Source organism: Salmo salar, chromosome ssa15 (genome assembly GCF_905237065.1).
Source record: "Salmo salar chromosome ssa15, Ssal_v3.1, whole genome shotgun sequence".
Classification (NCBI taxonomy): Eukaryota; Metazoa; Chordata; class Actinopteri; order Salmoniformes; family Salmonidae; genus Salmo; species Salmo salar.
In genome coordinates this window covers 99,566,188-99,593,464 of record NC_059456.1, presented here as the reverse complement: position 1 = coordinate 99,593,464, position 27,277 = coordinate 99,566,188, and the positions used below count along the sequence as shown (strand labels likewise).

The following is a 27,277-nucleotide window of genomic DNA, read 5'->3' as shown; positions in this document are numbered from 1 at the left end:
ACTCTGGAACAGTCTGCATTCTGAACCACTCTCTGGTACTACACCCAGGAACAGTCTGCATTCTGAACCACTCTCTGGTGCTACACTCTGGAACAGTCTGCATTCTGAACCACTCTCTGGGGCTACACTCTAGAACAGTCTGCATTCTGAACCACTCTCTGGTACTACACCCAGGAACAGTCTGCATTTTGAACCACTCTCTGGAACAGTCTGCATTCTGAACCACTCTCTGGTACTACACCCAGGAACAGTCTGCATTCTGAACCACTCTCTGGTACTACACTCTGGTACTACTCTCTGGAACAGTCTGCATTCTGAACCACTCTCTGGGGCTACACTCAGGAACAGTCTGCATTCTGAACCACTCTCTGGTACTACACTCTGGAACAGTCTGCATTCTGAACCACTCTCTGGGGCTACACTCTGGAACAGTCTGCATTCTGAACGACTCTCTGGTACTACACTCAGGAACAGTCTGCATTCTGAACCACTCTGGGGTGTTACACTCTAGAACAGTCTGCATTCTTAACCACTCTCTGGTACTACACTCTGGAACAGTCTGCATTCTGAACCACTCTCTGGGGCTAAACTGGAACAGTCTGCATTCTGAACCACTCTCTGGGGCTACACTCTGGAACAGTCTGCATTCTGAACCACTCTCTGGTTCTACACTCTGGAACAGTCTGCATTCTGAACCACTCTCTGGGGCTACACTCTGGAACAGTCTGCATTCTGAACCACTCTCTGGTACTACACCCAGGAACAGTCTGCATTCTGAACCACTCTCTGGAGCTACACTCTGGAACAGTCTGCATTCTGAACCACTCTCTGGTACTACACTCTGGAACAGTCTGCATTCTGAACCACTCTCTGTGCTACACTCTGGAACAGTCTGCATTCTGAACCACTCTCTGGTACTACACTCTGGAACAGTCTGCATTCTGAACCACTCTCTGGGGCTACACTCTGGAACAGTCTGCATTCTGAACCACTCTCTGGTACTACACTCAGGAACAGTCTGCATTCTGAACCACTCTGGGGTGTTACACTCTAGAACAGTCTGCATTCTGAACCACTCTCTGGTACTACACTCTGGTACAGTCTGCATTCTGAACCACTCTCTGGGGCTAAACTGGAACAGTCTGCATTCTGAACCACTCTCTGGTGCTACACTCTGGAACAGTCTGCATTCTGAACCACTCTCTGGGGCTACACTTTGGAACAGTCTGCATTCTGAACCACTCTCTGGTACTACACTCTGGAACAGTCTGCATTCTGAACCACTCTCTGGTACAACACCCAGGAACAGTCTGCATTCTGAACCACTCTCTGGCACTACACCCTGGATCAGTCTGTATTCTGAACCCCTCTCTGGGGCTAAACTGGAACAGTCTGCATTCTGAACCACTCTCTGGCACTACACCCTGGATCAGTCTGCATTCTGAACCCCTCTCTGGGGATAAACTGGAACAGTCTGCATTCTGAACCACTCTCTGGTGCTACACTCTGGAACAGTCTGCATTCTGAACCACTCTCTGGTGCTACACTCTGGAACAGTCTGCATTCTAAAACCACTCTCTGGGGCTACACTCTGGAACAGTCTGCATTCTGAACCACTCTCTGGTACTACACCCAGGAACAGTCTGCATTCTGAACCACTCTCTGGTGCTACACTCTGGAACAGTCTGCATTCTGAACCACTCTCTGGTACTACACTCTGGAACAGTCTGCATTCTGAACCACTCTCTGTGCTACACTCTGGAACAGTCTGCATTCTGAACCACTCTCTGGTACTACACTCTGGAACAGTCTGCATTCTGAACCACTCTCTGGTACTACACTCTGGAACAGTCTGCATTCTGAACGACTCTCTGGTACTACACTCAGGAACAGTCTGCATTCTGAACCACTCTGGGGTGTTACACTCTAGAACAGTCTGCATTCTTAACCACTGTCTGGTACTACACTCTGGAACAGTCTGCATTCTGAACCACTCTCTGGGGCTAAACTGGAACAGTCTGCATTCTGAACCACTCTCTGGGGCTACACTCTGGAACAGTCTGCATTCTGAACCACTCTCTGGTTCTACACTCTGGAACAGTCTGCATTCTGAACCACTCTCTGGGGCTACACTCTGGAACAGTCTGCATTCTGAACCACTCTCTGGTACTACACCCAGGAACAGTCTGCATTCTGAACCACTCTCTGGAGCTACACTCTGGAACAGTCTGCATTCTGAACCACTCTCTGGTACTACACTCTGGAACAGTCTGCATTCTGAACCACTCTCTGTGCTACACTCTGGAACAGTCTGCATTCTGAACCACTCTCTGGTACTACACTCTGGAACAGTCTGCATTCTGAACCACTCTCTGGGGCTACACTCTGGAACAGTCTGCATTCTGAACCACTCTCTGGTACTACACTCAGGAACAGTCTGCATTCTGAACCACTCTGGGGTGTTACACTCTAGAACAGTCTGCATTCTGAACCACTCTCTGGTACTACACTCTGGTACAGTCTGCATTCTGAACCACTCTCTGGGGCTAAACTGGAACAGTCTGCATTCTGAACCACTCTCTGGTGCTACACTCTGGAACAGTCTGCATTCTGAACCACTCTCTGGGGCTACACTTTGGAACAGTCTGCATTCTGAACCACTCTCTGGTACTACACTCTGGAACAGTCTGCATTCTGAACCACTCTCTGGTACAACACCCAGGAACAGTCTGCATTCTGAACCACTCTCTGGCACTACACCCTGGATCAGTCTGTATTCTGAACCCCTCTCTGGGGCTAAACTGGAACAGTCTGCATTCTGAACCACTCTCTGGTACTACACAAAGAAACAGTATGCATTCTGAACCACTCTCTGGCACTACACCCTGGATCAGTCTGCATTCTGAACCCCTCTCTGGGGATAAACTGGAACAGTCTGCATTCTGAACCACTCTCTGGTGCTACACTCTGGAACAGTCTGCATTCTGAACCACTCTCTGGTGCTACACTCTGGAACAGTCTGCATTCTAAAACCACTCTCTGGGGCTACACTCTGGAACAGTCTGCATTCTGAACCACTCTCTGGTACTACACCCAGGAACAGTCTGCATTCTGAACCACTCTCTGGTGCTACACTCTGGAACAGTCTGCATTCTGAACCACTCTCTGGTACTACACTCTGGAACAGTCTGCATTCTGAACCACTCTCTGTGCTACACTCTGGAACAGTCTGCATTCTGAACCACTCTCTGGTACTACACTCTGGAACAGTCTGCATTCTGAACCACTCTCTGGGGCTACACTCTGGAACAGTCTGCATTCTGAACCACTCTCTGGTACTACACTCAGGAACAGTCTGCATTCTGAACCACTCTGGGGTGTTACACTCTAGAACAGTCTGCATTCTGAACCACTCTCTGGTACTACACTCTGGTACAGTCTGCATTCTGAACCACTCTCTGGGGCTAAACTGGAACAGTCTGCATTCTGAACCACTCTCTGGTGCTACACTCTGGAACAGTCTGCATTCTGAACCACTCTCTGGGGCTACACTCTGGAACAGTCTGCATTCTGAACCACTCTCTGGTACTACACCCAGGAACAGTCTGCATTCTGAACCACTCTCTGGTGCTACACTCTGGAACAGTCTGCATTCTGAACCACTCTCTGGTACTACACCCAGGAACAGTCTGCATTCTGAACCACTCTCTGGTGCTACACTCTGGAACAGTCTGCATTCTGAACCACTCTCTGGTACTACACTCTGGAACAGTCTGCATTCTGAACCACTCTCTGGTACAACAAACAGGAACAGTCTGCATTCTGAACCACTCTCTGGCACTACACCCTGGATCAGTCTGTATTCTGAACCCCTCTCTGGGGCTAAACTGGAACAGTCTGCATTCTGAACCACTCTCTGGTACTACACAAAGAAACAGTCTGCATTCTGAACCACTCTCTGGCAATACACCCTGGATCAGTCTGCATTCTGAACCCCTCTCTGGGGATAAACTGGAACAGTCTGCATTCTGAACCACTCTCTGGTGCTACACTCTGGATCAGTCTGCATTCTGAACCACTCTCTGGTGCTACACTCTGGAACAGTCTGTATTCTGAACCACTCTCAGTCGCTACACTCTTGAACAGTCTGCATTCTGAACCACACTCTGGTGCTACGCTCTGGATCAGTCTGCATTCTGAACTACTCTCTGGTGCTACACTCTGGAACAGTCTGCATTCTGAACCACTCTCTGGTGCTACACTCTGGAACAGTCTGCATTCTGAACCACTCTCTGGTGCTACACTCTGGAACAGTTTGCATTCTGAACCACTCTCTGGTGCTACACTCTGGAACAGTCTGCATTCTGAACCACTCTCTCTGTGCTACACTCTGGTACAGTCTGCATTCTGAACCACTCTCTGTGGCTAAACTGGAACAGTCTGCATTCTGAACCACTCTCTGGTACTACACAAAGAAACAGTCTGCATTCTGAACCACTCTCTGGCACTACACCCTGGATCAGTCTGCATTCTGAACCCCTCTCTGGGGATAAACTGGAACAGTCTGCATTCTGAACCACTCTCTGGTACTACACCCAGGAACAGTCTGCATTCTGAACCACTCTCTGGTGCTACACTCTGGAACAGTCTGCATTCTGAACCACTCTCTGGTACTACACTCTGAAACAGTCTGCATTCTGAACCACTCTCTGGGGCTACACTCTGGAACAGTCTGCATTCTGAACCACTCTCTGGTACTACACTCTGGAACAGTCTGCATTCTGAAATTGGGGCTACACTCTGGAACAGTCTGCATTCTGAACCACTCTCTGGTACTACACTCAGGAACAGTCTGCATTCTGAACCACTCTGGGGTGTTACACTCTAGAACAGTCTGCATTCTGAACCACTCTCTGGTACTACACTCTGGTACAGTCTGCATTCTGAACCACTCTCTGGGGCTAAACTGGAACAGTCTGCATTCTGAACCACTCTCTGGTGCTACACTCTGGAACAGTCTGCATTCTGAACCACTCTCTGGGGCTACACTCTGGAACAGTCTGCATTCTGAACCACTCTCTGGTACTACACCCAGGAACAGTCTGCATTCTGAACCACTCTCTGGCACTACACCCTGGATCAGTCCTTATTCTGAACCCCTCTCTGGGGCTAAACTGGAACAGTCTGCATTCTGAACCACTCTCTGGTACTACACAAAGAAACAGTCTGCATTCTGAACCACTCTCTGGCACTACACCCTGGATCAGTCTGCATTCTGAACCCCTCTCTGGGGATAAACTGGAACAGTCTGCATTCTGAACCACTCTCTGGTGCTACACTCTGGATCAGTCTGCATTCTAAACCACTCTCTGGTGCTACACTCTGGAACAGTCTGTATTCTGAACCACTCTCAGTCGCTACACTCTTGAACAGTCTGCATTCTGAACCACACTCTGGTGCTACACTCTGGAACAGTTTGCATTCTGAACCACTCTCTGGTGCTACACTCTGGAACAGTCTGCATTCTGAACCACTCTCTCTGTGCTACACTCTGGTACAGTCTGCATTCTGAACCACTCTCTGGTACTACACAAAGAAACAGTCTGCATTCTGAACCACTCTCTGGCACTATACCCTGGATCAGTCTGCATTCTGAACCCCTCTCTGGGGATAAACTGGAACAGTCTGCATTCTGAACCACTCTCTGGTGCTACACTCTGGAACAGTCTGCATTCTGAGCTACACTCTGGATCAGTCTGCATTCTGAACCACTCTCTGGTGCTACACTCTGGAACAGTCTGTATTCTGAACCACTCTCAGTCGCTACACTCTTGAACAGTCTGCATTCTGAACCACTCTCTGGTGCTACGCTCTGGATCAGTCTGCATTCTGAACTACTCTCTGGTGCTACACTCTGGAACAGTCTGCATTCTGAACCACTCTCTGGTGCTACACTCTGGAACAGTCTGCATTCTGAACCATTCTCTGGTGCTACACTCTTCAACAGTCTGCATTCTGAACCACTCTCTGGTGCTACACTCTAGAACAGTCTGCATTCTGAACCACTCTCTGGTGCTACACTCTGGAACAGTCTGCATTCTGAACCACTCTCTCTGTGCTACACTCTGGAACAGTCTGCATTTTGAACCACTCTCTCTGTGCTACACTCTGGAACAGTCTGCATTCTGAACCACTCTCTCTGTGCTACACTCTGGAACAGTCTGTATTCTGAACCACTCTCAGTCGCTACACTCTTGAACAGTCTGCATTCTGAACCACTCTCTGGTGCTACGCTCTGGATCAGTCTGCATTCTGAACTACTCTCTGGTGCTACACTCTGGAACAGTCTGCATTCTGAACCACTCTCTGGTGCTACACTCTGGAACAGTCTGCATTCTGAACCATTCTCTGGTGCTACACTCTTCAACAGTCTGCATTCTGAACCACTCTCTGGTGCTACACTCTAGAACAGTCTGCATTCTGAACCACTCTCTGGTGCTACACTCTGGAACAGTCTGCATTCTGAACCACTCTCTCTGTGCTACACTCTGGAACAGTCTGCATTTTGAACCACTCTCTCTGTGCTACACTCTGGAACAGTCTGCATTCTGAACCACTCTCTGGTGCTACACTCTGGAACAGTCTGCATTCTGAACCACTCTCTGGTGCTACACTCTGGAACAGTTTGCATTCTGAACCACTCTCTGGTGCTACACTCTGGAACAGTCTGCATTCTGAACCACTCTCTCTGTGCTACACTCTGGTACAGTCTGCATTCTGAACCACTCTCTGTGGCTAAACTGGAACAGTCTGCATTCTGAACCACTCTCTGGTACTACACAAAGAAACAGTCTGCATTCTGAACCACTCTCTGGCACTACACCCTGGATCAGTCTGCATTCTGAACCCCTCTCTGGGGATAAACTGGAACAGTCTGCATTCTGAACCACTCTCTGGTACTACACCCAGGAACAGTCTGCATTCTGAACCACTCTCTGGTGCTACACTCTGGAACAGTCTGCATTCTGAACCACTCTCTGGTACTACACTCTGGAACAGTCTGCATTCTGAACCACTCTCTGTGCTACACTCTGGAACAGTCTGCATTCTGAACCACTCTCTGGTACTACACTCTGGAACAGTCTGCATTCTGAACCACTCTCTGGGGCTACACTCTGGAACAGTCTGCATTCTGAACCACTCTCTGGTACTACACTCAGGAACAGTCTGCATTCTGAACCACTCTGGGGTGTTACACTCTAGAACAGTCTGCATTCTGAACCACTCTCTGGTACTACACTCTGGTACAGTCTGCATTCTGAACCACTCTCTGGGGCTAAACTGGAACAGTCTGCATTCTGAACCACTCTCTGGTGCTACACTCTGGAACAGTCTGCATTCTGAACCACTCTCTGGGGCTACACTCTGGAACAGTCTGCATTCTGAACCACTCTCTGGTACTACACCCAGGAACAGTCTGCATTCTGAACCACTCTCTGGCACTACACCCTGGATCAGTCCTTATTCTGAACCCCTCTCTGGGGCTAAACTGGAACAGTCTGCATTCTGAACCACTCTCTGGTACTACACAAAGAAACAGTCTGCATTCTGAACCACTCTCTGGCACTACACCCTGGATCAGTCTGCATTCTGAACCCCTCTCTGGGGATAAACTGGAACAGTCTGCATTCTGAACCACTCTCTGGTGCTACACTCTGGATCAGTCTGCATTCTGAACCACTCTCTGGTGCTACACTCTGGAACAGTCTGTATTCTGAACCACTCTCAGTCGCTACACTCTTGAACAGTCTGCATTCTGAACCACACTCTGGTGCTACACTCTGGAACAGTTTGCATTCTGAACCACTCTCTGGTGCTACACTCTGGAACAGTCTGCATTCTGAACCACTCTCTCTGTGCTACACTCTGGTACAGTCTGCATTCTGAACCACTCTCTGTGGCTAAACTGGAACAGTCTGCATTCTGAACCACTCTCTGGTACTACACAAAGAAACAGTCTGCATTCTGAACCACTCTCTGGCACTACACCCTAGATCAGTCTGCATTCTGAACCCCTCTCTGGGGATAAACTGGAACAGTCTGCATTCTGAACCACTCTCTGGTGCTACACTCTGGAACAGTCTGCATTCTGAGCTACACTCTGGATCAGTCTGCATTCTGAACCACTCTCTGGTGCTACACTCTGGAACAGTCTGTATTCTGAACCACTCTCAGTCGCTACACTCTTGAACAGTCTGCATTCTGAACCACTCTCTGGTGCTACGCTCTGGATCAGTCTGCATTCTGAACTACTCTCTGGTGCTACACTCTGGAACAGTCTGCATTCTGAACCACTCTCTGGTGCTACACTCTGGAACAGTCTGCATTCTGAACCATTCTCTGGTGCTACACTCTTCAACAGTCTGCATTCTGAACCACTCTCTGGTGCTACACTCTAGAACAGTCTGCATTCTGAACCACTCTCTGGTGCTACACTCTGGAACAGTCTGCATTCTGAACCACTCTCTCTGTGCTACACTCTGGAACAGTCTGCATTTTGAACCACTCTCTCTGTGCTACACTCTGGAACAGTCTGCATTCTGAACCACTCTCTCTGTGCTACACTCTGGAAAAGTCTGCATTCTGAACCACTCTCTGGTGCTACACTCTGGAACAGTCTGCATTCTGAACCACTCTCTGGTGCTACACTCTGGAACAGTCTGCATTCTGAACCACTCTCTGGTGCTACACTCTAGAACAGTCTGCATTCTGAACCACTCTCTGGTGCTACACTCTGGAACAGTCTGCATTCTGAACCACTCTCTCTGTGCTACACTCTGGTACAGTCTGCATTCTGAACCACTCTCTGTGGCTAAACTGGAACAGTCTGCATTCTGAACCACTCTCTGGTACTACACAAAGAAACAGTCTGCATTCTGAACCACTCTCTGGCACTACACCCTGGATCAGTCTGCATTCTGAACCCCTCTCTGGGGATAAACTGGAACAGTCTGCATTCTGAACCACTCTCTGGTGCTACACTCTGGAACAGTCTGCATTCTGAGCTACACTCTGGATCAGTCTGCATTCTGAACCACTCTCTGGTGCTACACTCTGGAACAGTCTGCATTCTGAACCACTCTCTGGTGCTACACTCTGGAACAGTCTGCATTTTGAACCACTCTCTCTGTGCTACACTCTGGAACAGTCTGCATTCTGAACCACTCTCTCTGTGCTACACTCTGGAACAGTCTGCATTCTGAACCACTCTCTGGTACTACACCCAGGAACAGTCTGCATTCTGAACGACTCTCTGGCACTACACCCTGGATCAGTCTGCATTCTGAACCCCTCTCTGGGGCTAAACTGGAACAGTCTGCATTCTGAACCACTCTCTGGGGCTAAACTGGAACAGTCTGCATTCTGAACCACTCTCTGGGGCTAAACTGGAACAGTCTGCATTCTGAACAACTCTCTGGAACAGTCTGCATTCTGAACCACTCTCTGGTGCTACACTCTAGAACAGTCTGCATTCTGAACCACTCTCAGGTGCTACACTCTGGAACAGTCTGCATTCTGAACCACTCTCTCTGTGCTACACTCTGGAACAGTCTGCATTTTGAACCACTCTCTCTGTGCTACACTCTGGAACAGTCTGCATTCTGAACCACTCTCTCTGTGCTACACTCTGGAACAGTCTGCATTCTGAACCACTCGCTGGTACTACACCCAGGAACAGTCTGCATTCTGAACCACTCTCTGGCATTACACCCTGGATCAGTCTGCATTCTGAACCCCTCTCTGGGGCTAAACTGGAATAGTCTGCATTCTGAACCACTCTCTGGTGCTACACTCTGGAACAGTCTGCATTCTGAACCACTCTCTGGTGCTACGCTCTGGATCAGTCTGCATTCTGAACCACTCTCTGTCGCTAAACTCTTGAACAGTCTGCATTCTGAACCACTCTCTGGTGCTACACTGGAACAGTCTGCATTCTGAACCACTCTCTGGGGCTAAACTGGAACAGTCTGCATTCTGAACCACTCTCTGGTACTACACTCTGGATCAGTCTGCATTCTGAACCACTCTCTGGTACTACACTCTGGATCAGTCTGTATTCTAAACCACTCTCTGGTACTACACTCAGGAACAGTCTGCATTCTGAACCACTCTCTGGGGCTAAACTGGAACAGTCTGCATTCTGAACCACTCTCTGGGGCTAAACTGGAACAGTCTGCATTCTGAACCACTCTCTGGTGCTACACTCTGGAACAGTCTGCATTCTGAACCACTCTCTGGGAGTACACTCTGGAACAGTCTGCATTCTGAACCACTCTCTGGTACTACACCCAGGAACAGTCTTCATTCTGAACCACTCTCTGGTGCTACACTCTGGAACAGTCTGCATTCTGAACCACTCTCTGGTACTACACCCAGGAACAGTCTGCATTCTGAACCACTCTCTGTGCTACACTCTGGAACAGTCTGCATTCTGAACCACTCTCTGGTACTACACTCAGGAACAGTCTGCATTCTGAACCACTCTCTGGCACTACACCCTGGATCAGTCTGCATTCTGAACCGCTCTCTGGGGCTAAACTGGAACAGTCTGCATTCTGAACCACTCTCTGGGGCTAAACTGGAACAGTCTGCATTCTGAACCACTCTCTGGGGCTAAACTGGAACAGTCTGCATTCTGAACCACTCTCTGGTGCTACACTCTGGAACAGTCTGCATCCTGAACCACTCTCTGGGGCACACTCTGGAACAGTCTGCATTCTGAACCACTCTCTGGTACTACACCCAGGAACAGTCTGCATTCTGAACCACTCTCTGGTGCTACACTCTGGAACAGTCTGCATTCTGAACCACTCTCTGGTACTACACCCAGGAACAGTCTGCATTCTGAACCACTCTCTGTACTACACTCTGGAACAGTCTGCATTCTGTACCACTCTCTGGTACTACACTCTGGTACTACACTCTGGAATAGTCTGCATTCTGAACCACTCTCTGGGGCTACACTCAGGAACAGTCTGCATTCTGAACCACTCTCTGGTACTACACTCTGGAACAGTCTGCATTCTGAACCACTCTCTGGGGCTACACTCTGGAACAGTCTGCATTCTGAACCACTCTCTGGTACTACACTCAGGAGCAGTCTGCATTCTGAACCACTCTGGGGTGTTACACTCTAGAACAGTCTGCATTCTGAACCACTCTCTGGTACTACACCCAGGAACAGTCTGCATTCTGAACCACTCTCTAGTGCTACACTCTGGAACAGTCTGCATTCTGAACCACTCTCTGGTACTACACTCTGGAACAGTCTGCATTCTGAACCACTCTCTGTGCTACACTCTGGAACAGTCTGCATTCTGAACCACTCTCTGGTACTACACTCTGGAACAGTCTGCATTCTGAACCACTCTCTGGGGCTACACTCTGGAACAGTCTGCATTCTGAACCACTCTCTGGTACTACACTCAGGAACAGTCTGCATTCTGAACCACTCTGGGGTGTTACACTCTAGAACAGTCTGCATTCTGAACCACTCTCTGGTACTACACTCTGGTACAGTCTGCATTCTGAACCACTCTCTGGGGCTAAACTGGAACAGTCTGCATTCTGAACCACTCTCTGGTGCTACACTCTGGAACAGTCTGCATTCTGAACCACTCTCAGGGGCTACACTCTGGAACAGTCTGCATTCTGAACCACTCTCTGGTACTACACCCAGGAACAGTCTGCATTCTGAACCACTCTCTGGTGCTACACTCTGGAACAGTCTGCATTCTGAACCACTCTCTGGTACTACACCCAGGAACAGTCTGCATTCTGAACCACTCTCTGGTGCTACAATCTGGAACAGTCTGCATTCTGAACCACTCTCTGGTACTACACCCAGGAACAGTCTGCATTCTGAACCACTCTCTGGTGCTACACTCTGGAACAGTCTGCATTCTGAACCACTCTCTGGGGCTACACTCTAGAACAGTCTGCATTCTGAACCACTCTCTGGTACTACACCCAGGAACAGTCTGCATTTTGAACCACTCTCTGGAACAGTCTGCATTCTGAACCACTCTCTGGTACTACACCCAGGAACAGTCTGCATTCTGAACCACTCTCTGGTACTACACTCTGGTACTACTCTCTGGAACAGTCTGCATTCTGAACCACTCTCTGGGGCTACACTCAGGAACAGTCTGCATTCTGAACCACTCTCTGGTACTACACTCTGGAACAGTCTGCATTCTGAACCACTCTCTGGGGCTACACTCTTGAACAGTCTGCATTCTGAACGACTCTCTGGTACTACACTCAGGAACAGTCTGCATTCTGAACCACTCTGGGGTGTTACACTCTAGAACAGTCTGCATTCTTAACCACTCTCTGGTACTACACTCTGGAACAGTCTGCATTCTGAACCACTCTCTGGGGCTAAACTGGAACAGTCTGCATTCTGAACCACTCTCTGGGGCTAAACTGGAACAGTCTGCATTCTGAACCACTCTCTGGGGCTACACTCTGGAACAGTCTGCATTCTGAACCACTCTCTGGTACTACACCCAGGAACAGTCTGCATTCTGAACCACTCTCTGGTGCTACACTCTGGAACAGTCTGCATTCTGAACCACTCTCTGGTACTACACTCTGGAACAGTCTGCATTCTGAACAACTCTCTGTGCTACACTCTGGAACAGTCTGCATTCTGAACCACTCTCTGGTTCTACACTCTGGAACAGTCTGCATTCTGAACCACTCTCTGGGGCTACACTCTGGAACAGTCTGCATTCTGAACCACTCTCTGGTACTACACTCAGGAACAGTCTGCATTCTGAACCACTCTGGGATGTTACACTCTAGAACAGTCTGCATTCTGAACCACTCTCTGGTACTACACTCTGGTACAGTCTGCATTCTGAACCACTCTCTGGGGCTAAACTGGAACAGTCTGCATTCTGAACCACTCTCTGGTGCTACACTCTGGAACAGTCTGCATTCTGAACCACTCTCTGGGGCTACACTCTGGAACAGTCTGCATTCTGAACCACTCTCTGGTACTACACTCTGGAACAGTCTGCATTCTGAACCACTCCCTGGTACAACACCCAGGAACAGTCTGCATTCTGAACCACTCTCTGGCACTACACCCTGGATCAGTCTGTATTCTGAACCCCTCTCTGGGGCTAACTGGAACAGTCTGCATTCTGAACCACTCTCTGGTACTACACAAAGAAACAGTATGCTTTCTGAACCACTCTCTGGCATTACACCCTGGATCATTCTGCATTCTGAACCACTCTCTGGTACTACACTCTGGAACAGTCTGCATTCTGAACCACTCTCTGTGCTACACTCTGGAACAGTCTGCATTCTGAACCACTCTCTGGGGCTACACTCTGGAACAGTCTGCATTCTGAACCACTCTCTGGTACTACACTCAGGAACAGTCTGCATTCTGAACCACTCTGGGGTGTTACACTCTAGAACAGTCTGCATTCTGAACCACTCTCTGGTACTACACTCTGGTACAGTCTGCATTCTGAACCACTCTCTGGGGCTAAACTGGAACAGTCTGCATTCTGAACCACTCTCTGGTGCTACACTCTGGAACAGTCTGCATTCTGAACCACTCTCAGGGGCTACACTCTGGAACAGTCTGCATTCTGAACCACTCTCTGGTACTACACCCAGGAACAGTCTGCATTCTGAACCACTCTCTGGTGCTACACTCTGGAACAGTCTGCATTCTGAACCACTCTCTGGTACTACACCCAGGAACAGTCTGCATTCTGAACCACTCTCTGGTGCTACAATCTGGAACAGTCTGCATTCTGAACCACTCTCTGGTACTACACTCAGGAACAGTCTGCATTCTGAACCACTCTCTGGTGCTACACTCTGGAACAGTCTGCATTCTGAACCACTCTCTGGGGCTACACTCTAGAACAGTCTGCATTCTGAACCACTCTCTGGTACTACACCCAGGAACAGTCTGCATTTTGAACCACTCTCTGGAACAGTCTGCATTCTGAACCACTCTCTGGTACTACACCCAGGAACAGTCTGCATTCTGAACCACTCTCTGGTACTACACTCTGGTACTACTCTCTGGAACAGTCTGCATTCTGAACCACTCTCTGGGGCTACACTCAGGAACAGTCTGCATTCTGAACCACTCTCTGGTACTACACTCTGGAACAGTCTGCATTCTGAACCACTCTCTGGGGCTACACTCTTGAACAGTCTGCATTCTGAACGACTCTCTGGTACTACACTCAGGAACAGTCTGCATTCTGAACCACTCTGGGGTGTTACACTCTAGAACAGTCTGCATTCTTAACCACTCTCTGGTACTACACTCTGGAACAGTCTGCATTCTGAACCACTCTCTGGGGCTAAACTGGAACAGTCTGCATTCTGAACCACTCTCTGGGGCTAAACTGGAACAGTCTGCATTCTGAACCACTCTCTGGGGCTACACTCTGGAACAGTCTGCATTCTGAACCACTCTCTGGTACTACACCCAGGAACAGTCTGCATTCTGAACCACTCTCTGGTGCTACACTCTGGAACAGTCTGCATTCTGAACCACTCTCTGGTACTACACTCTGGAACAGTCTGCATTCTGAACAACTCTCTGTGCTACACTCTGGAACAGTCTGCATTCTGAACCACTCTCTGGTTCTACACTCTGGAACAGTCTGCATTCTGAACCACTCTCTGGGGCTACACTCTGGAACAGTCTGCATTCTGAACCACTCTCTGGTACTACACTCAGGAACAGTCTGCATTCTGAACCACTCTGGGATGTTACACTCTAGAACAGTCTGCATTCTGAACCACTCTCTGGTACTACACTCTGGTACAGTCTGCATTCTGAACCACTCTCTGGGGCTAAACTGGAACAGTCTGCATTCTGAACCACTCTCTGGTGCTACACTCTGGAACAGTCTGCATTCTGAACCACTCTCTGGGGCTACACTCTGGAACAGTCTGCATTCTGAACCACTCTCTGGTACTACACTCTGGAACAGTCTGCATTCTGAACCACTCTCTGGTACAACACCCAGGAACAGTCTGCATTCTGAACCACTCTCTGGCACTACACCCTGGATCAGTCTGTATTCTGAACCCCTCTCTGGGGTAACTGGAACAGTCTGCATTCTGAACCACTCTCTGGTACTACACAAAGAAACAGTATGCTTTCTGAACCACTCTCTGGCATTACACCCTGGATCATTCTGCATTCTGAACCCCTCTCTGGGGATAAACTGGAACAGTCTGCATTCTGAACCACTCTCTGGTGCTACACTCTGGAACAGTCTGCATTCTGAACCACTCTCTGGTGCTACACTCTGGAACAGTCTGCATTCTAAAACCACTCTCTGGGGCTACACTCTGGAACATTCTGCATTCTGAACCACTCTCTGGTACTACACCCAGGAACAGTCTGCATTCTGAACCACTCTCTGGTGCTACACTCTGGAACAGTCTGCATTCTGAACCACTCTCTGGTACTACACTCTGGAACAGTCTGCATTCTGAACCACTCTCTGTGCTACACTCTGGAACAGTCTGCATTCTGAACCACTCTCTGGTACTACACTCTGGAACAGTCTGCATTCTGAACCACTCTCTGGGGCTACACTCTGGAACAGTCTGCATTCTGAACCACTCTCTGGTACTACACTCAGGAACAGTCTGCATTCTGAACCACTCTGGGGTGTTACACTCTAGAACAGTCTGCATTCTGAACCACTCTCTGGTACTACACTCTGGTACAGTCTGCATTCTGAACCACTCTCTGGGGCTAAACTGGAACAGTCTGCATTCTGAACCACTCTCTGGTGCTACACTCTGGAACAGTCTGCATTCTGAACCACTCTCTGGGGCTACACTCTGGAACAGTCTGCATTCTGAACCACTCTCTGGTGCTACACCCAGGAACAGTCTGCATTCTGAACCACTCTCTGGTGCTACACTCTGGAACAGTCTGCATTCTGAACCACTCTCTGGTACTACACTCTGGAACAGTCTGCATTCTGAACCACTCTCTGGTACAACAAACAGGAACAGTCTGCATTCTGAACCACTCTCTGGCACTACACCCTGGATCAGTCTGTATTCTGAACCCCTCTCTGGGGCTAAACTGGAACAGTCTGCATTCTGAACCACTCTCTGGTACTACACAAAGAAACAGTCTGCATTCTGAACCACTCTCTGGCACTACACCCTGGATCAGTCTGCATTCTGAACCCCTCTCTGGGGATAAACTGGAACAGTCTGCATTCTGAACCACTCTCTGGTGCTACACTCGGGATCAGTCTGCATTCTGAACCCCTCTCTGGTGCTACACTCTGGAACAGTCTGTATTCTGAACCACTCTCAGTCGCTACACTCTTGAACAGTCTGCATTCTGAACCACACTCTGGTGCTACGCTCTGGATCAGTCTGCAATCTGAACTACTCTCTGGTGCTACACTCTGGAACAGTCTGCATTCTGAACCACTCTATGGTGCTACACTCTGGAACAGTCTGCATTCTGAACCACTCTCTGGTGCTACACTCTGGAACAGTTTGCATTCTGAACCACTCTCTGGTGCTACACTCTGGAACAGTCTGCATTCTGAACCACTCTCTCTGTGCTACACTCTGGTACAGTCTGCATTCTGAACCACTCTCTGTGGCTAAACTGGAACAGTCTGCATTCTGAACCACTCTCTGGTACTACACAAAGAAACAGTCTGCATTCTGAACCACTCTCTGGCACTACACCCTGGATCAGTCTGCATTCTGAACCCCTCTCTGGGGATAAACTGGAACAGTCTGCATTCTGAACCACTCTCTGGTGCTACACTCTGGAACAGTCTGCATTCTGAGCTACACTCTGGATCAGTCTGCATTCTGAACCACTCTCTGGTGCTACACTCTGGAACAGTCTGTATTCTGAACCACTCTCAGTCGCTACACTCTTGAACAGTCTGCATTCTGAACCACTCTCTGGTGCTATGCTCTGGATCAGTCTGCATTCTGAACTACTCTCTGGTGCTACACTCTGGAACAGTCTGCATTCTGAACCATTCTCTGGTGCTACACTCTTCAACAGTCTGCATTCTGAACCACTCTCTGGTGCTACACTGGAACAGTCTGCATTCTGAACCACTCTCTGGGGCTAAATTGGAACAGTCTGCATTCTGAACCACTCTCTGGTACTACACTCTGGATCAGTCTGCATTCTGAACCACTCTCTGGTACTACACTCAGGAACAGTCTGTATTCTGAACCACTCTCTGGCACTACACCCTGGATCAGTCTGCATTCTGAACCCCTCTCTGGGGCTAAACTGGAACAGTCTGCATTCTGAACCACTCTCTGGGGCTAAACTGGAACAGTCTGCATTCTGAACCACTCTCTGGGGCTAAACTGGAACAGTCTGCATTCTGAACCACTCTCTGGTGCTACACCCAGGAACAGTCTGCATTCTGAACCACTCTCTGTGCTACACTCTGGAACAGTCTGCATTCTGAACCACTCTCTGGTACTACACTCTGGAACAGTCTGCATTCTGAACCACTCTCTGGTACTACACTCAGGAACAGTCTGCATTCTGAACCAGTCTGGGGTGTTACACTCTAGAACAGTCTGCATTCTGAACCACTCTCTGGTACTACACTCTGGAACAGTCTGCATTCTGAACCAGTCTGGGGTGTTACACTCTAGAACACTCTGCATTCTTAACCACTGTCTGGTACTACACTCCAGAACAGTCTGCATTCTGAACCACTCTCTGGGGCTAAACTGGAACAGTCTGCATTCTGAACCACTCTCTGGGGCTAAACTGGAACAGTCTGCATTCTGAACCACTCTCTGGTGCTACACTCTGGAACAGTCTGCATTCTGAACCACTCTCTGGGGCTACACTCTGGAACAGTCTGCATTCTGAACCACTCTCTGGTACTACACCCAGGAACAGTCTGCATTCTGAACCACTCTCTGGTGCTACACTCTGGAACAGTCTGCATTCTGAACCACTCTCTGGTACTACACCCAGGAACAGTCTGCATTCTGAACCACTCTCTGGTGCTACACTCTGGAACAGTCTGCATTCTGAACCACTCTCTGGGGCTACACTCTGGAACAGTCTGCATTCTGAACCACTCTCTGGTACTACACCCAGGAACAGTCTGCATTCTGAACCACTCTCTGTGGCTAAACTGGAACAGTCTGCATTCTGAACCACTCTCTGGTACTACACAAAGAAACAGTCTGCATTCTGAACCACTCTCTGGCACTACACCCTGGATCAGTCTGCATTCTGAACCCCTCTCTGGGGATAAACTGGAACAGTCTGCATTCTGAACCACTCTCTGGTGCTACACTCTGGAACAGTCTGCATTCTGAGCTACACTCTGGATCAGTCTGCATTCTGAACCACTCTCTGGTGCTACACTCTGGAACAGTCTGTATTCTGAACCACTCTCAGTCGCTACACTCTTGAACAGTCTGCATTCTGAACCACTCTCTGGTGCTATGCTCTGGATCAGTCTGCATTCTGAACTACTCTCTGGTGCTACACTCTGGAACAGTCTGCATTCTGAACCATTCTCTGGTGCTACACTCTTCAACAGTCTGCATTCTGAACCACTCTCTGGTGCTACACTGGAACAGTCTGCATTCTGAACCACTCTCTGGGGCTAAATTGGAACAGTCTGCATTCTGAACCACTCTCTGGTACTACACTCTGGATCAGTCTGCATTCTGAACCACTCTCTGGTACTACACTCAGGAACAGTCTGTATTCTGAACCACTCTCTGGCACTACACCCTGGATCAGTCTGCATTCTGAACCCCTCTCTGGGGCTAAACTGGAACAGTCTGCATTCTGAACCACTCTCTGGGGCTAAACTGGAACAGTCTGCATTCTGAACCACTCTCTGGGGCTAAACTGGAACAGTCTGCATTCTGAACCACTCTCTGGTGCTACACCCAGGAACAGTCTGCATTCTGAACCACTCTCTGTGCTACACTCTGGAACAGTCTGCATTCTGAACCACTCTCTGGTACTACACTCTGGAACAGTCTGCATTCTGAACCACTCTCTGGTACTACACTCAGGAACAGTCTGCATTCTGAACCAGTCTGGGGTGTTACACTCTAGAACAGTCTGCATTCTGAACCACTCTCTGGTACTACACTCTGGAACAGTCTGCATTCTGAACCAGTCTGGGGTGTTACACTCTAGAACACTCTGCATTCTTAACCACTGTCTGGTACTACACTCCAGAACAGTCTGCATTCTGAACCACTCTCTGGGGCTAAACTGGAACAGTCTGCATTCTGAACCACTCTCTGGGGCTAAACTGGAACAGTCTGCATTCTGAACCACTCTCTGGTGCTACACTCTGGAACAGTCTGCATTCTGAACCACTCTCTGGGGCTACACTCTGGAACAGTCTGCATTCTGAACCACTCTCTGGTACTACACCCAGGAACAGTCTGCATTCTGAACCACTCTCTGGTGCTACACTCTGGAACAGTCTGCATTCTGAACCACTCTCTGGTACTACACCCAGGAACAGTCTGCATTCTGAACCACTCTCTGGTGCTACACTCTGGAACAGTCTGCATTCTGAACCACTCTCTGGGGCTACACTCTGGAACAGTCTGCATTCTGAACCACTCTCTGGTACTACACCCAGGAACAGTCTGCATTCTGAACCACTCTCTGGAACAGTCTGCATTCTGAACCACTCTCTGGTACTACACCCAGGAACAGTCTGCATTCTGAACCACTCTCTGGTACTACACTCTGGTACTACACTCTGGAACAGTCTGCATTCTGAACCACTCTCTGGGGCTACACTCAGGAACAGTCTGCATTCTGAACCACTCTCTGGTACTACACTCTGGAACAGTCTGCATTCTGAACCACTCTCTGGTACTACACTCTGGAACAGTCTGCATTCTTAACCAGTCTGGGGTGTTACACTCTAGAACAGTCTGCATTCTGAACCACTCTCTGGTACTACACTCTGGAACAGTCTGCATTCTGAACCAGTCTGGGGTGTTACACTCTAGAACAGTCTGCATTCTGAACCACTCTCTGGTACTACACTCTGGAACAGTCTGAATTCTGAACCACTCTGGGGTGTTACACTCTAGAACAGTCTGCATTCTGAATCACTCTCTGGTACTACACTCTGGAACAGTCTGAATTCTGAACCACTCTGGGGTGTTACACTCTAGAACAGTCTGCATTCTGAACCACTCTCTGGTACTACACTCTAGAACGGTCTGCATTCTGAACCACTCTCTGGTACTACACTCTGGAACAGTTTGCATTCTGAACCACTCTCTGGTGCTACACTCTGGAACAGTCTGGAATCTTGTTTCTAGATGGCAACATGTGACGGCAAACGCTCAGACACTATTGTGACTGAAGAACATGTCTGACGCCTCAACAACTGAAACAACAAAAAAAGCATCAAGTTGACAGCTGCCTCGCTCATTGGCAGGAAGGTGTTGTTTAAAACATACTCAAAAAATAAAAGAGCATGAGGTAAATGATATTCAAAGGTGTCACTGCTTCAGAGGGAATGCCAGCGCTCCCTTAGGAGCCTGTGTTGTGATTCATATTAATATGGTTAAACAACAGCAGTCAAAAAGCTGTGCTGAGCCGGGAGTTCTGTCAGGGCCCGAGACAGCTAGGTTTCTTGCGGCGTGTACGAATTCTACACCTTCAACTCCCAGCGGCCACTGAGGCACACCACGGTATGCAGTCACAGCTTCAACAAGCTTTTTACCATGGAGGTTTCACAGGGGTTGGTGAAAATATCAAAGTGGTCAAATTTCCCAAGCTTTCCCTTTGTCAAGGCTCATTACTGATGTCATGTCAAGGTTCATTACTGACACTGAGAAATAGTTTTTTCTCTTTTATGTTGAGACTCCCTCTCCAAGTTCCCCAAAAGTTAAACATTAATACAAAGCCTGAGGCGTTGCCTTCGATTACCGGTCATCTTCTACGCTATTTAGCTTAATGTGATTCGGAGAGTGCTTCTGTATCATCACACTTTTAACACAGTTAATTTACATTGCATGCAGTTATCAAAATTCTGCATGACAAATCTGATATTTTGACGTGTTGGGAAATCATTTATTAAAGGATAAGTTCAGTATTTTAGACAAAAGAAGTCTGTAAACTAGGGTTGGGTGTGATCCTGATGTTCCTACCATCATACTTCTAAAGTTTCTAAAGCCATGACATCATTTTCTGGAATTTTCCAACCTGTTTAAAGGCACAGTCAACTTAGTGTATGTAAACTTCTGACCCACTGGAATTGTGATACAGTGAATTACAAGTGAAATAATCTGTCTGTAAACAATTGTTGGAAAAATTGCTTGTGTCATGCACAAAGTAGATGTCCTAACCAACTTGCCAAAACTATAGTGTGTTAACGAGAAATTTGTGGAGTGGTTGAAGAATTAGTTTTAATGACTCCAACCTAAGTGTATGTAAACTTCTGACTTCAACTGTAGCTAGCAAGTTAGCAAACCAAAAGCATAGTTGGAGCCCTGACCTGGATATCATTTATTTCTTATAGTTATACTTACCTTATGAGCAGTGGCATAGCACGTTCGCTGGGGAGCACCCAACCCCCCCATCCACCCAAATAAAATCGAATGAAAATCATACCTTCTGTATTCAGAAATACCCCGGTATAAACGCTATTAAAGGTATATCACCAAAGCCTACTATGGGCCAAGAGAGGCTTACCCACGGCTTTGTATCTTTGACATCATTATTTTGGGGCATGAACGTTGTGTTCCACTGTAGACTTTAGTCTATGTAGTGAAGAGAAATCACGTCAGGGTATCTGTCTGTCTGTCTTGACCAGTTATCTAATCACTGCCTCTAATCATCTTGCAGGGGGTTATGATGCTCCACTGTATCTCTGGTAAGAGTCACGATGCTGCAGCTGGTTACTGAGATCTGATCCTCCCACAGGATAGGCTGGCAGCGTCGCCTCTGACGTCACAGTGCTCAGCTTGGCACTGAGCAGGGACACTTATGTTATGGACATGGGCTGCACTTCATTCCATTAAGATGTTCCCTCCCATCTACCCATAAGGCAATCCACCTTTGCAGAATGTATCTGATTGGTCTTAGCAGTTGATGTTATTCTTCAATAACACAGACCTCAAAACAAATCACGTGGAGAAAAATATATTTATTCAAAGAGAACAAATCATAGTTTTTATGCTGGAAAGTAGATGGTCAAAGTTTATTCTTCCCTGTCCTCAATGTTTTCCCCACTGAACAAAGAGACAATATGTCATTTATACCCAAGCCTAGCCTGTAGCTGACCAATTAGAATTTCTTGCAGTAAAATTGGGCCAATGGCCAAATACCAAGTATTCCGTTTCAGGATCAATGTATAGACAATTTGGACCAATGAGAACTTGCCACATGTAACTATGAGTCCCAGACTGGAACCCCTACACAGATTCTAAACAGATGTTGAACTGAAAAACAACTATTTCCATTGATTGTTAATTCCCTCTTGACCTTTAGTCCTCTGCGTTGTGTATTTATCTTAGAATATTCTTACAATGGCTGGTCATAGTCAGGAGGTAGAAGTGACAAAACCAGCGGACAAAACATGTTACAGTGATGCCATTATGACATCTTTTATATGCTTGGTCAGGTTGTTTTTACTGTTTGTATAAAGACGTTTTGTCAAAGTTTTTTTAGAAACTCAAAAAATATGTCTTTATCTGGTTGTAATCTGATAACAACTAGAAGATAACGTCTTTCCTATGATGTCTTGGTTTCGTCTAAACATGATCGTAACAGAGACCAGTTGGCTATAAATCTAGTTCTACTACTTTTCCTGAGAATGATTTTTTTAACATAATAATACCCATTGTTACAGAGTCTTAAACATGACCTCGTGAGATGCTGTTGACTAACAGTGAACCGTAATATCTAAACGGTGAACCGTTTAGATATTCTAGCACATCGTCCCCCCCCCCATTTTAGGGAATCCCCCCCCCCAAAAAAACACTTATTTTCACAATTTGTTTTCACTTTTTGTGTATTAAAGTAGTCAAACGTTTAGTATTTGGTCCCATATTCCTTGAACGCAATGATTACATCAAGCTTGTGACTCTACAAACTCATTTGAAGTTTGTTTTGGTTGTGTTTCAGTTTATTTTGTGCCTAATAGAAATTAATGGTATATAATGTATTGTCTCATTTTTATTGTAAATAAGTATAGAATATGTTTTTAAACATGTCTACATTAATGTGTATGCTACTATGATTACGGATACTCTTGAATGAATCGTGAATAATGATGAGTGAGAAAGTTACAGAGGGTCAAAGATCATACCCCCAAGGCATGCTAACCTCTCACCATTACCAATAACACGGGAGGTTAGCATTTTATATCATACCCCCAAGGCATGCTAACCTCTCACCATTACCAATAACAGGAGAGGTTAGCATTTTATATCACACCCCCAAGACATGCTAACCTCTCACCATTACCAATAACAGGAGAGGTTAGCATTTTATATCATACCCCCAAGACATGCTAACCTCTCACCATTACCAATAACAGGGGAGGTTAGCATTTTATATCACACCCCCAAGACATGCTAACCTCTCACCATTACCAATAACAGGAGAGGTTAGCATTTTATATCATACCCCCAAGACATGCTAACCTCTCACCATTACCAATAACAGGGGAGGTTAGCATTTTTCAGGCTAAATTATATTTATGCATCTGTAACTTTGAAAATGCACTCAAATTAAAGCTGACCGTCTGTACTTTAACCTCATAGTCATTGTATGATTTCCAATCCTAAGTGCTGGAGTACAGAGCCAAAACAACAACAAAGGTGTCCCTGTCCTAATACATTTTGTACCTCACTGTAATTACTGAAGACATACGGAAACCGCTAAACATTAAACAACCTCCCCTCAACACACACACAGAGTTTCTGTTCAACGGTGCATGCTGGTCATTTAGAATGAACTTTGTGGTGGTGCTACAAAGAGGAAGCAGTCAATGTGTTCTACACAGCAGTGGTCTAACACCCTGTTTCTCTGAGTGTTCCATTCACTTAGCTCCCTAAGGGGCCCTGGCTAACTACTTAACTAGTTAATACACTAATTACATTGGGCTGATTTCTGAGGGAAATGACTTGGAAGGAATCTGACGGGAAACTTCCTAGTTGTCGAAGTTAACAAAGTCAGGCCATCGAAAATGCCTTGAGCTGAAACTAACCATTAGGAATAAGAGTAAATATCGTTTCAACCGCTCAATAACTATACTGAACAAAAATATAAACGCAACATGCAACAATTTCAACGATTTGACTGAGTTACAGTTTACTGAGAAATCAGTCAATTTAAATAAATAAATTAAGCCCTAATCTATGGATTTCACATGACTGGGCAGGGGTGCAGCCATGGGTGGGCCTGAGAGGGCATAGGCCCCCCCCCCTAGTTAGGCCCAGATGTGGAGGTCCTGGGCTGGCGCAGTTACACGTGGCCTGCGGTTGTGAGGCCGATTGGACGTACTGCCAAATTCTCTAAAACGATGTTGGAAGCGGCTTACGGTAGATAAATGAACATTACATTCTCTGGCAACAGCTCTGGTGAACATTCCTGCAGTCAGCATGCAAATATCTTTGCTACCGTTTTCATGAGATATTGCTGATGTAAAGGATAGTGTACCCATCATTCTAGCATCATTGTAGCATCATTGCAGCATGACGTAATGCAAAATAGACATAATGGGAATCAAAGTAACATGATGACCGTCTGACCGACCAAGATGGGTTCCCACAGGTGATACTGACCGACCAAGATGGGTTCCCACGGGTAATACTGACCGACCAAGATGGGTTCCCACAGGTGATACTGACCGACCAAGATGGGTTCCCACGGGTAATACTGACCGACCAAGATGGGTTCCCACGGGTGATACTGACCGACCAAGATGGGTTCCCACAGGTGATACTGACCGACCAAGATGGGTTCCCACGGGTAATACTGACCGACCAAGATGGGTTCCCACGGGTAATACTGACCGACCAAGATGGGTTCCCACGGGTGATACTGACCGACCAAGATGGGTTCCCACGGGTAATACTGACCGACCAAGATGGGTTCCCACAGGTGAAACTGACCGATCAAGATGGGTTCCCACGGGTGATACTGACCGACCAAGATGGGTTCCCACGGGTAATACTGACCGACCAAGATGGGTTCCCACGGGTGATACTGACCGACCAAGATGGGTTCCCACAGGTGAAACTGACCGATCAAGATGGGTTCCCACGGGTGATACTGACCGATCAAGATGGGTTCCCACGGGTGATACTGACCGATCAAGATGGGTTCCCACGGGTGATACTGACCGATCAAGATGGGTTCCCACAGGTGATACTGACCAATCAACATGGGTTTATTCACATTTATTCCTCTACACTGTTTAAGTGGATATGATTGGAGGCTTACCTGGTCCCAGTCTATACTGCGGAAAAACGTGTGCGACTTGATGTCAGCGAAGCCCGTTTGGACCTGGCAACCCAGACGCTCTTTGGGGTCCTGTTAGGTGGAGAGAAATTAGTAGAATCAAGAGTTTGTGTGCTCAATGAAATATAAACCGGTTTTAACAGCAGCAGTTGTCACAAAGCGGTTTCCAGATACCCAGCCTAAAACCCCAAAGAAAAAGCAGTGCAGAGGCGGAAAGAAGCACGGTGGTGGCTTATCGCACCAATTACAGCAATTTACAGCAATGTGATCTTGGTATAATGAAGAGATGTAATATTTATTGAAAATAAACACAAAATTCAGTATGTATTTACCTCAAACAAACCCTTACACTACTCCTCTACCCGTTTAATATGCCACATATAAAACTATTTCATGGGATTGGTGTAGGCCTGGCCTACATTGAATTTCTTAAACCAGTTATTTCCTGTTAAATTCATAAAGGGAAGTGGACAAGTGTACACTTCAGGAGAAAGGAGAGATTATTTAGATGCATATTTAGAACGACCTGGATTTCTGCATAAATTTGACATACAATTTGATCTGATCTTCATCTAAGTCACAACAATATACAAACACAGTGTGCTTAAACTAATAACACACAAATTATTGTATTTTTCTTGTCTATATTGAATACATTATTTAAACATTCACAGTGTAGGTTGGAGAAAGTATGTGAACCCCCTAGGCTAATGACTTCTCCATAAGATAATTGGAGTCAGGAGTCAACTAACCTGCAGTCAAATCAATGAGACAAGATTGGAGATTTTGGTTTGAGCTGTCCTACCCCATAAAAACACTCACAAAATTTGAGTTTGCTATTCACAAGAAGCATTTCCTGAAGTGAACCATGCCTCGAACAAAAGAGATCTCAGAAGACCTAAGATTAAGAATTGTTGCCTTGCATGAAGCTGGAAAGGGTTCCAAAAGTATCTCTAAAAGTCAGTCCACGGTATGACAAATTGTCTATAAATGGAGAAATTTCAGCACAGTTGCTTCTCTCCCTAGGAATGACCGTCCTGCAAAGGTGACTGCAAGAGCACAGCGCAGAATGCTCAATGAGGTTAAGAAGAATCCTAGTGTCAGCTAAAGACCTACAGAAATCTCTGGAAGATGCTAACATCTCTGTTGACAAGTCTACAATACGTAAAACACTAAACAAGAATGGTGTTCATGGGAGGACACCATGGAAGAAGTCACTGCTGTCCAAAAAAAAACATTGCTGCATGTCTGAAGTTCGCAAAAGAGCACCTGGATGTTCCACAGTGCTACTGGCAAAATATTCTGTGCACAGATGAAACTAAAGTTGTGTTGTTTGGAAGGAACACACAACACTTATGTGTGGAGAAAAAAAGGCACAGCACACCAACATCAAAACCTCATCCCAACTGTAAAGTATGGTGGAAGGAGCATCATGGTTTGGAGCTGCCTCAGGGCCTGGACAGCTTGCTATCATCGATATAAAAATACATTCCCAAGTTTATCAAGACATTTTGTAGGAGAATGTAAGGCTATCAGTCTGTAAATTGAAGCTCAACAGAAGTTAGGTGATGCAACAGGACAACAACCCAAAACACAGAAGTAAATCAACAGAATGGCTTGAACAGAAGAAAATACGCCTTCTGGAGTGGCCCAGTCAGAGTCCTGACCTCAACCTGATTGAGATGCTGTGGAATGAATTCAAGAGAGCGGTTCACA

General features: G+C 47.1%; 1 protein-coding gene across 6 annotated transcripts in view; it reads right to left on the bottom strand.

Moving 5' to 3' along the window:
* Positions 1-27,277, bottom strand: part of LOC106572815 (protein kinase C zeta type) — a 192,980-nt gene that overhangs the window by 27,499 nt on the left and 138,204 nt on the right. For all 6 annotated transcript variants that reach the window (XR_006759341.1, XM_014147314.2, XM_014147311.2 and 3 more), the window contains one exon: positions 25,544-25,633. Coding sequence is in view for 5 of the 6 variants with exons in the window: in XM_014147314.2 (XP_014002789.1) it covers positions 25,544-25,633 (90 nt within the window). In the remaining variant the exon portion in view is untranslated. The remainder of the gene's footprint in view (positions 1-25,543; positions 25,634-27,277) is intronic.